We start from the raw sequence: 12615 nt of genomic DNA on the forward strand, positions 1-12615 counted from the left end.
TGAGCACTAATGAGTACCTTCATTTATGAAAACTTATCTCTTTCGAGACGAGACTCTCAATATCATGTCTGAAGAATAAATATCAAATTGTTAAAATTTAAGAGTCCGAAATAATAATCCCTCAGTTAAAACCGAAGCACTGTTTTAGACTTTTAAATTAATAAGAATGAGTTAAAAGTTTACTGAATCTCTGGAACTTAAACATTTTTTTTCAAAATTGTTAATTCAATTTATAGTGTGTCCAAAAAGTGGTAATCACTATTCTTATTGTCTTAGATGTGATAACGAGTGGAAGTAATCATGCTGATCACCAAACAAGCTTGTTTTCATCTGGGATGGAGAATGTTTTCTTAAATTTCGCTAGGATATTGCTAACAGCTTGATGCGAAGGCTCCAGAAAGTCTGGGTGACAACAGTGGAATTCCTGTGCACATTCCCTTGTCCTGATTGTCTTCACACAATAACACAAGCTTTGCTCGCTTTTCAGTGGTTAGCATGATTATTTCAGGTTGTTATTGCATCTAAAGCAATAAGAACAGTGATTACCCCCATTTGGCAGGTGACTTTTTGGGCACACTGTATTCGTGATAAACTTTTAAATTGTATTTTATTGAGAGTCGTAATCGTGTATTTTCATTCCAGTACTTAATTTATTTTGAATCTTACTGAATTTATATTTTAAATTATAGCTCAGTTCTCGTAAATTAGTTTCTCATTCGTGATTTCACAAAATTTATTTGGTTATTTCACTTTTTTTTTTGTTTTTATGGGCTTTGTTTTCAGTTAAAGAAATACTCTATATTATTCTACACACAAAACATTTAAATAAAACAATCTGATACATTTATTAAATATTAAGCCAAATATTAAATGTAATCATAAAGCAAAATATTTTTAGTTCCTATTACAAAGAGTATATATATCATTGAATAGTTTCTTACTGTTTATATTAATGAACAACTTCAATTTATATGATAACTAACTCATTATTTATTGATTAATATGTTGACTGTCTAAAAAAATTTTTAAATGCAAAGGGTTTTAATTCATGTACAGTTAAGCAAAGCAATTATTAAATAGTAATAATATCTTCAACTGATACTTAACATTTTTGCTACTGTGTAACAGTTTAAAGATGAAATATAATTATAAATCAAATTTATAAAATACTTAAACAGCTCTTTCTCAATTTTTTCTAAGTATAATTAAGCTACAGGGCACTCAAAAAAGTCACTGTGCAGTGGAAAAGGTTTAAGTAGTTTTAATAAAAGTGAAGTTTTACATAAAATAATGCACTTTCTCCTACAGCAAATGCTGGAAATGTTCCTTGAGGGCCAGAAAACATCTGCACATGATGATGCATATTGTTGAACACATTCTAGAAGGTAACAGGAGTGATCGTTTGATGGGTCCAGAAACTAGATTCTGTGGGAAATTACACAGTAACTTTTTGGAGATCCTGTACTATTACTACCATAAGCTTCTTCTATATACATATTCTGTTTTTAATAAGCTCCTTCCTGGTTGTCTTATCTCTCATATATTTTTTCTTCAATGTTATCTATTATCATCTACCTTCTCCTCGCTTAATTCCCATGTCCTCCTACAAACTTCTTCCCTTCGTAGGTTTTGCACGAAAAAAATAAGATAATTATTTTTTCTCATATGTGTACTGTGTGTACATGTAAATATTTACCAGAATTGTTGTATTTTTATAATATTACAAGCAGGTGAATCAGTCAACCATTGAATTATCAACATTTCACATAATGAACAGTCAACATTTTAATAAGTAAAGTCAAAAGAAGAATTTCAATCTTAGGAATATTTTTTAAACATTAATTAAACTTCTTTTCATAATCTTACATGCTTCATTTTAAAATTTAAGAAAGTGTTTGTGTGATTTTTAATGTCATTTCAAAGCTTCGTCTCTAATAACTGTCATGGGAAAAAATGTAAATATTTAAAAGATAATAAAGTGTAACGAAACGTCAAGAAATTTATATCAATATTATTACGGAACTTACATTTGACTCGATCGAATCTTCAAAAGTTAATGCGGCTGACCCGGCTAGATACGTCATACCCCACTCTTCTGTGTCTGCCCCATTTCGGGCCTTGTCAAGAGTTACGACGGGCACAAATTTTAAGGCCCTCTTAAGGGAAAATAGTTTTGAAAAAACTAAATAGATAAAATTTCTATGGTTGAAATTATTCTTTTCTGTAGTAATTTTACAGTAAACTTTCTTTAAAAAAATGTTAAGACGATTTCCTTCTAACATTTTATACAGTTGTTCTGTATTATATAAATTTGTATACATTAGATGTTTAAGAACTTTGATGAATATTGTAGTTTTAAAATAATTAGCTACTTTTGTACATAATTTTCAATGTTTTCTATATTGTATTCATATTTAGTGCAATCGTCAAATAAAAATTGCAGGTGTCGAATCACGTGAAATTGTGTAGATTTGTAGGAAAAACTGTCGTCGCGCGATCTCGACAGTTTTTACTTAATCAAAAGGAATAAAAATTCCGTGTAATAGCTGAAGAATCATTTAAATGAAAAGAAATACCACTTTTATGCTATAAAACAGCTTGTATTTGTTTCAAATATCAAATATTTTGGACTGTTTATCGTTAGAGCATCATCAGAGGGAAAAAAAGACTATAAACAAGTATTAGATAATGATTACCAGTTTGTATCAATAGTTATAAAGTTGTTACTCTGGTGTTCATGTTTATTGATGTTACAATGTTGTTGTGGAAGCATTATCATTATTATTTTCAAATGATACTTTAAAATGATTGAGCAGTCCAGAAGCATTTAATAATAAATATAAGTTCTTTTAAAGCAAAAAAAGAATTATAGAAATAAAATAATCAACATTTCTGAGTATTTAATTGTATTATGCATATATGTGTATATATATAAACTTTGTTTTTTAATTAAGGAAACCTTTAAAGTCAATAATAACCTGACTTATTTGCACAAGGTTTGCTCAAAAATATGGTGATGACAGAAAATACTAGTGCCTCCTCCATGTTAAATATGATTATTGTTGCCTTGTTAATTAATGTATTTTATTAAACAATACTATGTTTTTATATCAGTTAATTCATATGGTGTTTATAAAAGAGGTATTCTTTCTTTCCAACTATATATATATAACATTTTTTAGTAATGATTTCACAGCAATTTTAACTAATAATTGCTTTATATTACTATTTCATTTGTTTTTTCTATGGTGTTTATCAATTGTCATTTTTTTTCTATTTGCCTATATAGAAGCAATAAAAAAATGTAACAAAAATGGTTTGAATAAATATAACATTTAAAATAAAATATATTATTAAATTTATAATAAAAATCTAGTTTAGTTAGTTGTTATTTTAATCGTATTCGATTAATTTACCAACACAATTAAAATGAAATTTAGGGGGGAAATATTTCAGTTTTTGAACCGACTGTCTTATTAAAAGTTTAATTTGAAGCTAGAAACCACCATTGATGATGAGATGACAACGACAATGGCAATGACTTAATAAAGTTCTTTGTTGATTGCATACAAAGGCTGCTATTAAGCTACTTTTATTCACTTTCAGTGCTCCAAACAACAATGTAAGGGTTAGGCTACATGCCCATTAAACAAGGATAAAAATTCCATTTAAGAGGCATGGAAAAACACATTTAAAATTTTTAAAACAGAACAGAGATAAAATGGATCATCTCTTACCTCTTTTACATACATTCATGCTCACGCCAGTAATCAATCCTGGAACCAATCTTAACTCTTGATCCTTAGTTGTGAATGCAGCCATCAACTTACTGAATTTTCTATAAGAACCGATCATTCCAAAACTTTTGAAATGTGGGCATTAAACAAGACAACCATATTTCATAAGTTGCCATCCAATTGCTATAGACATGTCTTGGAATCTTTATCCCAATTTTACATTGTAAAATCTCATACTGAAGGTGGAATAAATGGGCTTGGATAGGAAATTCAGTAAATTTAAACATAATCATTATTTAAAGGAATTATTCAAATTACAACATCCCATCCGTTGGCATACAAATCTAGGGAGCAAGGTAGCAACTGGGCAAAACAAAGGGAAGAATTGGGGTGGAGCAAGCAAGAACAAAAATTCAGTGGAGTCAAAAAGGATAAAAATAACTATCAGTGTTTTGAACCACATTGCATAGGACACTGTGACTGTCCCATTGTGGAGGCAGTCCCGAGAGATGAATTAACCGAACCAATTCAATCCAATCCTAGATTTGATAAAATTCTTTTTAAATATTTATATTTCCTTATTATTATTAAATCTTTCTCTTTGCAATTTTGTAATGGAAATAATTAAAAAAGAAATAAGGTTTATAGCAGTGTTTCTCCACCTCTAACGAATCATCACCCTCTTCAATAAAACCAAGGTCTATATAAGAAGGTTAGGACACGCGTACTGGCCCGCCATTTTGGGACGTTTTGAGTCGCATATTTAAAACAAACTTGTACGAGCAATCAGTTTTGTACGACATTAATTTAACTAATTTATGCAAATTTAGTTAAATTAATGTAGTATAAAACTGCTGCTCATACAAGCTTGTTTTAAACATGGGACTCAAAATGGCGGGTCCAGTACGCGTCCTGACCTTCTTATATACACCTTAAATAAAACCGTTACGTAGTATCGTCCCCTTCACTTCGAAAAAAATTCTGTTGGGCGTTAGCCTCTACCCTCAAATTCGTATTGCATTGAATAGACTAGTGACTAGTATAATGTTATTTGTTTAATTATTGTACGATATAATGAATAAAATATCTAATTATTCTTAATACAATGTTTTACTATATTGCCCAAAAAATTGTCTTTGCCCCTTAAAATATAAATTGTTACTAATCGCCCCCGTTGAGAAACACTGGTTTATAGCAAAGTTTGAAACTGGTATGTACAATATCTCTTCAACATCAGGAAAATCTTTCCTGTACCTATTGTAAATTTCACGTAATATATGTAATTTTTAAAATATTTTATGCCAGAAAAGTTTCAAAAAATTCAAATCTACAACATTCGTGATTACAAAAAGTTATAGAATTTGTACAAATCAAGATAATGTTGTTAGTGAAATTTCACATCTGATATATATATTGAATAGTATCATTTATGTTTTGATACTCAAAGTTACTTTGGAGTATCTGTTATATACTATTTAATCTAGAAAATTTTGTTTCATTTCTTTCAGCAGTTCATTGCAGACGCAATTATAGAAAAATGAATAAGTCAAGAATATTGTACACATTTTCTGAACTGTTGAAAATGTCTACTGCAACCAAACATATGAATTGACCAGTTTGGTCGCAGTACATAATAAAAACTTAATAATGTATCTATGAATCGGAACATTTAGAGCGTAGAATCTATTAAAATCGATAAGAGAGTGGTGAATCCATGTATCAATATTTTTCTTGAAAATTGCTATCTGCATACTTTTATACAATGTAAATCTTCATTGTGAGGAGGAGAATTTAGTTGAAACATTTTGACAGCATCCACACTTAAGAAATAAAATAAAACTCATTGATGTGTTCCACAGATTGCAGCGTGCTGTTCCGAATTATTTAGTACCGTTTGAGTGAACTTTCCCATAGAAAATTAAATTTGTTGTGTCATTTTCATTTGTAATAACTTAACTGCAAATCACTCTTTAATTTAAAAGTGGATACTATAAAGCATAATTTCATTGCAATTTATTAACAGATAAATGTCTTATTGTCAAACGAGAAAAATTTTTACTAAAACGGAACATTATTGAAATATTCTTCAGTCGAATTGAAAATCGCACGATTGGGACATCATGCCAATCACGAAGAATACGACGAAGAGAGTTGTCGAAATGATCAAGCGTCTTGGATCGAAGATCTGAAAAAGAAAAACCCCAGGACTTTATTCCGGAGGTGTCTCATTGTGAGATTGGTCAAACCCCTAATCGGCTTGCTAAAAAAAAAGGCCATTAAAATGGCATTTTTTAGCAAGCCCTTCCACGTAATTGATACCGAGAAGCCAATATACATCCCACCAAAAACAGTCATCGAGTTAAAGAATGGAAAAGTTAATTCCTGAAATTCAGAATTTTATTGTCGAAGAAATCTGAGTTTTAAAGATCTCTCTCTTATTTTTCGCATTAAAATTATAATACATTTTTTTTTCCTTTTAGGAGATAATTCAAAATGCCCAAGCTCTTCTGACAATTTTTAGTCTTTGCTGTTAACTCTCTTGTTAAAAATGGTACCCTTGGTGCTTTCTAATGACTCGACGTTGGTGAGTGCCACACAGTAATTGATGCGAAATTATATGAAATAAATCTATTACAAATTTGTGTGAGGGACTTGTAATTGATAAAAATAAATACACAGTAATAAAGTATTCAACTCGGTTAGGATTAGGTTTGATTTATTTGTATACGGCTATGAGACACGTGTGCGATCTAAGGGAAGCACTCCTATTTAGGTGTACGAACGTGAAGAAAACCCAGTATACTTCACGTGCCAGTCACGAACTCACGACCAGTGTTCGGTGATTTTTATCCACTAGAGACTAGACCATTGGTGGGTACCAAGTAATTAGGAACCTTGTATTACATTCATCAATAACTAAGAGGTTTCGAGTCGAATCACGAGTGACGTCATGAGCACACGCAATTGTCCGGCGCCATCTTTGTGGTTTACGTTTTAATGGTGTTTACGCGCGCTTTAACTGGAGTTCTCGTATTGTTTATTCGTCACGAATATCACTATGGTAAATTGTTGCGTAATGTTAGTTCAGTCAAGAACAAAGAAACGTCATTTTTTTTAATTCCCGGCATTATTTGTCATCGAGGACCCCAAACCGAGGAGCTTTCACGACGAAGGCAATTTGCATGGCTCTGGAGAAGTAACCAGAAAAATTTCAATACGGATAAGTGGATATCAATACGAGAGTTTGTCAGAAACGTTTCATTTCAGGTTACTAGTTAACAATAAATGATTATGATACTCGTGTAAAGTTTAACTAAACATGTGTACAAGCGGTTGCATAAATCCCTTTGTTAAAAATTTTAACTATCACAGATTTTAGTTTGAATAGATAATGATTGTGTTTAACTTTAAGAAAACAAATTGAAAGGTGAAAAATGGTCTCTGCTTGTCATAAATATACAGTAGAGTTTAATATTAAAGTGTTAAGCAAAGTTAATCGCTTAGCAGATGAAGAATTAGAAATGCATTTTGAACCAATTGCCCTTCCAGTCTAATTTACATAAATAAAAGTGTGTGTATTTTTCAGATATAAACCAATAATGTCCATTGTTCAGTTACAAATAGCTAAATTGGGTTATTTTAGTGAGCAATATTAACATTTCTTTAAGTTATGTTTTTACATTAGTAACAAATAATCATTACACAGTAACCTTCAACTTGTTCCTGACAAATTCTTATTTATTATTTATGTGTAACATATTATTAAAAAGAACTTATCGTTATAATAATGTATTAGTAAAAGGGTTTTTTTTACCCCAATGGAAAACATTCCTCATTTTATGATGAGTCATCACTAGACTGGGTCCAACATTATACATGGGGATGAGTGGCCATAACTCAACTGCGTATCAGGAGCGTTATGAAAGAGCACATAATCAGGAGAAACACTGCCACTTGTAAGATAGTTATGGGCCTCTAAATATTTACAAGCTTTGTCGTCTTTCACAATTTGTCGTCAAAACCAAATAGTTTATGTCGTCACTAAATTCTAGTTTAGGCCACACTGGCTTCGTGCGAATCGACGCCCTGACATAATGAAACTCTCTTCATATAAAGCAGCATCTCGTTCTGTCAGACTACGAGAGTTATTCTCGTAATCTGACAGCATCTTTTTTAACTTTGTCCACGATATAAAAATACTACAGTTCTATTAAGTTTAAATTGAAAAAATGCCGCCAACCTGTCAACAAACCACGTGCAAGCTAAGCAAGCGGAAGCTAGACCACAAACATGGCGAAGGGGCGGAACAAACTGGCGTTTTATCACGTGAAATGCGATCTCGAAACCTCTATACACCACGATGTAAATTGAGAAAGATAAAATTTGAAACTTACCACTTCTTCAAAGCTCTTAATTTGCATTTGTGAATCGGGAAAGAATTCTTCCTGCATGAAATCATTTTCTTTTGAAATTTCGTAATGCGTGGCCAATCATTAAAATACTAATTACATCATCGTGAAGCGTAAACGTCAGTCATTGAAGTCTTACCAGAATACTACTGTGGATATTTTTTAATTCTTCAAGTTCTTCTTGCATTTCGTTATTTTGGAAACGAAGTTGTTCCAAGTCGAGGAGGTCTTTAAACTTTGAAGTTTAGCGTATTTAGTGATGAAATGAAATAATCTAACTTAACGCAGTTTTATACAATAACTTAAATGTCTTACTTCGGCACTTGGTTCGTAAACTGACGAAAACTCGACATCCTTGTGGGAAATCGCCTAAATATAATATTTAATAAGAATTATTTAAAATATTTGGCAGAAGGTTATTTAAAAAAAAAACAAAAGATCCTATTGTACTCGTTCTTCTGTGAATATGCAATGTAACTTTTTGGAAAATATGTCCCCTGGATTAACTTCTTTCCACTGAAATGAAAATATTTATATATTTTTTACATGAACACATGCAAACAAGCAAATATTTTTGCAAATTATAAAACGTTTTGATGGATTTTTTAAATTCATTTTACTGTGCAATGTACTTTTTTAAAACTCTGCGCTGTGGGAACAAAAAGGGCCTTTTTAGCCAGCCCATTGTGGGTTTGGCCAGGCTCAGTAACGAGACAGCCGGATAGTGAAGGCCCGACATATCCGGACGAACCAATTCCCGAAAAATTCCTGGGGTTCTTCGACCCATCCAGATTTGATCCCCAGTCACCTAGAGCGTAGGCTGCCATCCTAATCATTCCAGCCTTTTTTCACCTTCCTAATGAGTTGTACAGTACATACACGATTCTTTGTCTCGCTACAGTACTTAATATATTCGGATTGCTCCATCTATGAAAATTATTGAGACTACTAGAGATTGAACCTAAGTCTGCCAGAGTGGCAGGTTGGTGCCTTTGCTACTGATTACGTTTTACAGAGAATATTTGTTCCAAAATTGATTTACTAGCAGATATCAAAATGGAGAATGTATTCATTTTAGAGCCCTGGGGACCCGGGTTCGGATCCAAGCGAATAACTAACAACCGGGATATTTTCTATAGGTGATCTATCCCAGATATATCGGACTCAGTACTTCTCCAATTTGAGCCTGGCCGAACCTACGATGGGTACAGAAAATAGGACCTCTTAGATAGATAATGAGAAAAATTAAGAATATTTGAGAAAGTAGTTACAAGAAGTTAAATAACTTAAAGATTAAGAGCATTTGAATTAATTATTTCGTGTTTTGATGTTAAATCAATTGTAACATTATTAAATAATTAAAAATATATTACAACCCGCACTTCATACACGTGCCATATTTGGGCCATTTATACGTGATATTATGTACAGTACAGTTGTTTGTATGGACTAATGTTTCCTAAAGTCTTATTCGTCGAAATTGCTTAATTTAATATGATTTTTTAAAAATTAGTTATAAACCAAAGAAGAATTCATTTTAATTTTCAAAAAATCGATAAGTAATAATTACCAGTGACAAAGGATCGCATTCGCTATCTGCCACATCGACCACTTGTACCAAAAATTTTTGCTTGTTGTTCAAAAACTCGTTCACTTGATTGGGTAATAGAGAAACTATACAGGAAAAAAAGCAAATTTGAACAATTATCGATGTTTTATTCTTTTCTTCCTGTGTTTATAAACAATTGAAAACCTAAAAATAATTGTTAATGATTGTCAACAGTCAACGTGGAAGGGAAGAAAAATAAAATTTATGCAGAAAATTTGGAAATGTATGTACAGTAAAACCTCGACTTAACGGACTAATTCGGGCGAGGGGTGTCCGTTAAAACTGAGTCCGACCCTAGTGGAGATACACGCGACCTCCATTATCTCTCCATCCCCTCGACCTTTAACCACCAAAATTTAATAGATCGATCCCCCAAATAAATAAACCTCCCTGCAAAATTTCAGAAATTTTCGGCCAAAAGCACAGGAGTTAAGCTTCAAAAAAGGGTGACCAAAATCGTACTCCCCCCCACACACTAACATCCATACATACAGAAATCACCTCGAATTTTTTGCATTTATCGACGTTTCAAAATCTCCTAAGTCCGAAAATGTAAAAATCTGGGAAGGGGTCATTTTTTGACCGATCGCCATACTTTCCCTCTGTTACATATAACCGCCGGGAAAGTGATGTTATTTTAGTAAAATTAATAAATTTGGAATCTAAATCGTTGACAACGATATTTTTATATAATTTATAATTACTTTGGACGGTTCGAAATTCTTCGGGTCGAATGATTCCGCAGCGTGGTTTAACCCGGTATTTACTCGGTTCTAGTGTTTTTATTTTGAAGCATTTGGTATTTTTAGTCATGTTGAATAACTTCAATTGCGAAGTCGACGTCTCTTCGAAAGGACCTTAAACAAAAAATTTCGTCGGTGCCAAATCGCCGTTATTAAAATTATTATAAAATATCCGATTTACCGTGGAAAATTAATTCGGAAGACGGAGTGATGATGAATTCTTCGATGATCGATTCTTCGAATTCCCGAATGGAATAGTCGGAATGAAAGGAAGAAACTACTTCTAAATCTGAATCCATTTTAACAATGTAATTTAGATTCTATTGTCGAAAAAAAATCGATAATTTATCTTAAAACAATCGTAAACAATAAAAGTAATTTATTATAGAGACAATAAGAATCAATCATAGTGCATTGGGATTGGTGAACATTCGTGTTGCTGCTGCAAGTTGGATCATTTTACATTTGAAAATATGTTGACATTTTTTCCCATTTAGATGGGTTTCTGTTTTATAAGGGTTCTGCATTAGACAGGTTTTATTGTAGTGTATTCTGTAACAAATTCCATCATCATATGTTTATTACTTAAAACATGAAGTGGATTTAGTGAATATAGTTAGCAGCACTGCTAAAGAATAATAATGTAGCATACAAGGTTAAGACTAATAATAAGAGTATAATAGAGTAATGCAGCCTTTATAAAATGGTACCGCCCGTATCAAATTGCACCACAAATGAACGGTGACGATCCGTTTGATTTTTGATGGCCGAAGGCATTCCGCTTATAAATTAGAGATCCGTCGTGGGTTTTTTACACGATACTTTATTGCAAAAAGTTTTTAAGTGGATTCGAAAGTTCGGGGAAGCTCGAACAAACGGACGGAGAGCCGTGTAGACTTTTGAGCCAGAGCTTTGTGTAGAACGTTTACGACTCATTCATTGCAGAATGTATGCACAATATCTCACTGGGACTAATGCCTTTGGTTATCAAAAATTAAACAACAGCTTGCTGTTCAATTCTGGTGCAGTTTGATATAGCCATCTGTGCCAGCTACGTAAAAAATACCTGGCACAGATGACTATTGGTACAGGGCTGTGTACTATGTTAATGTTCTTTAACGGTGCTACTAACTTTATTTACCGAATCTGCCTCATATATTATGATTTCTATTTGTGTAAAAGATATTTCAGGTTTTGGAATAATTACAAATCTTATTCTGAAAATAAACAGTAAGTCTGAACTTTTACTTTTGTATTTGAGAAAATGATGTTTGTTAAGATTATAATTAGTAAATAGTTTTGTTACAATTTTTTAAAATCAGAATATATTGGTTAATTTGTTGTAATTATTATTATTAGATGAAAGTTGTATTGATTCATAATTAATGACAATTTTTAGATTTTTCTATAAATTTTTATATTAAAAAGACTCAATAACATCACTCCAGAGGATAAAAAAATTAAATCATAGTTGACATCAATGGTAGCACCTTGAATGGCAAAATACAATCTGTTTTACATAACCTTAGATCATTAATATGAAATATTTTTTAGATATATAAATATAATTAAATTTATTTAATTTATTTTGATTGTAAAATATTATTCATAAGAAATAAACGAAACAGATTTCAAAACTTCTAATATGAACATATCAATATTAAATCATTTTAGACTTGTTTTAAGTATAGCAGATCAGTTGTTCATTATAAATGTATTGTGTGTTGGTAAATTAAATATTCTTGCTGATCATATATATATTTCACTTAGATTTTCACACAACAAAAATGTGACTCTCATATCCAATATACAATGTAAAACTGGCTAGAATAAATGGATAAGGAAGGAAATGTCCTTGAAATGTAAATAGAAAAACCACCGGGGAAATTAATAAAGTAAACTCACAACTTTCCGATAGTCTCGTATAAGATATTGTTTGTTCGTGCTCGATCAAAAATTAGAAATTCCTTAGTCTTTTATCCAATTAAACTAAGAATAAGAAATGTCTTGTAGAGATTGTAAATAAAAAAAACCTAGCATTAACTAATCCAATACAATAGCTTCATTTTTTAATAACTGGTAGTGTGTGCAATATATAAAATGGAGGACGATAAATT

At 31.5% G+C, this 12615-nt stretch overlaps 1 protein-coding gene and 1 long non-coding RNA gene across 4 annotated transcripts in view; one reads left to right on the top strand and one right to left on the bottom strand.

Moving 5' to 3' along the window:
* LOC136968212 (uncharacterized) overlaps nucleotides 1-12615 on the top strand; it is a 208931-nt gene that overhangs the window by 95755 nt on the left and 100561 nt on the right. The window lies entirely within an intron of this gene.
* LOC136968211 (vesicle-associated membrane protein-associated protein A-like) lies at nucleotides 5769-10821 on the bottom strand. Of its 3 annotated transcripts, none has more exons than XM_067262192.1 (8): nucleotides 10680-10821; nucleotides 10460-10612; nucleotides 9717-9820; nucleotides 8597-8662; nucleotides 8462-8515; nucleotides 8286-8381; nucleotides 8132-8182; nucleotides 5769-5922 (listed from the first exon to the last, which is right to left on the bottom strand). In XM_067262192.1, the coding sequence occupies exons 1-8, from the start codon at nucleotides 10795-10797 to the stop codon at nucleotides 5824-5826; spliced, it is 741 nt and encodes a 246-aa protein (XP_067118293.1). In that variant the 5' UTR covers nucleotides 10798-10821; the 3' UTR covers nucleotides 5769-5823. The 3 variants fall into 3 exon arrangements, with proteins under 3 accessions (XP_067118293.1, XP_067118295.1, XP_067118294.1); XM_067262193.1 differs by having other exon boundaries at nucleotides 5805-5922; nucleotides 8132-8199; XM_067262194.1 differs by lacking the exon at nucleotides 10460-10612.

The sequence above is a fragment of the Centruroides vittatus genome, unplaced genomic scaffold (assembly GCF_030686945.1).
Source record: "Centruroides vittatus isolate TY-2023 unplaced genomic scaffold, ASM3068694v2 contig_1416, whole genome shotgun sequence".
NCBI classification, from domain to species: Eukaryota; Metazoa; Arthropoda; class Arachnida; order Scorpiones; family Buthidae; genus Centruroides; species Centruroides vittatus.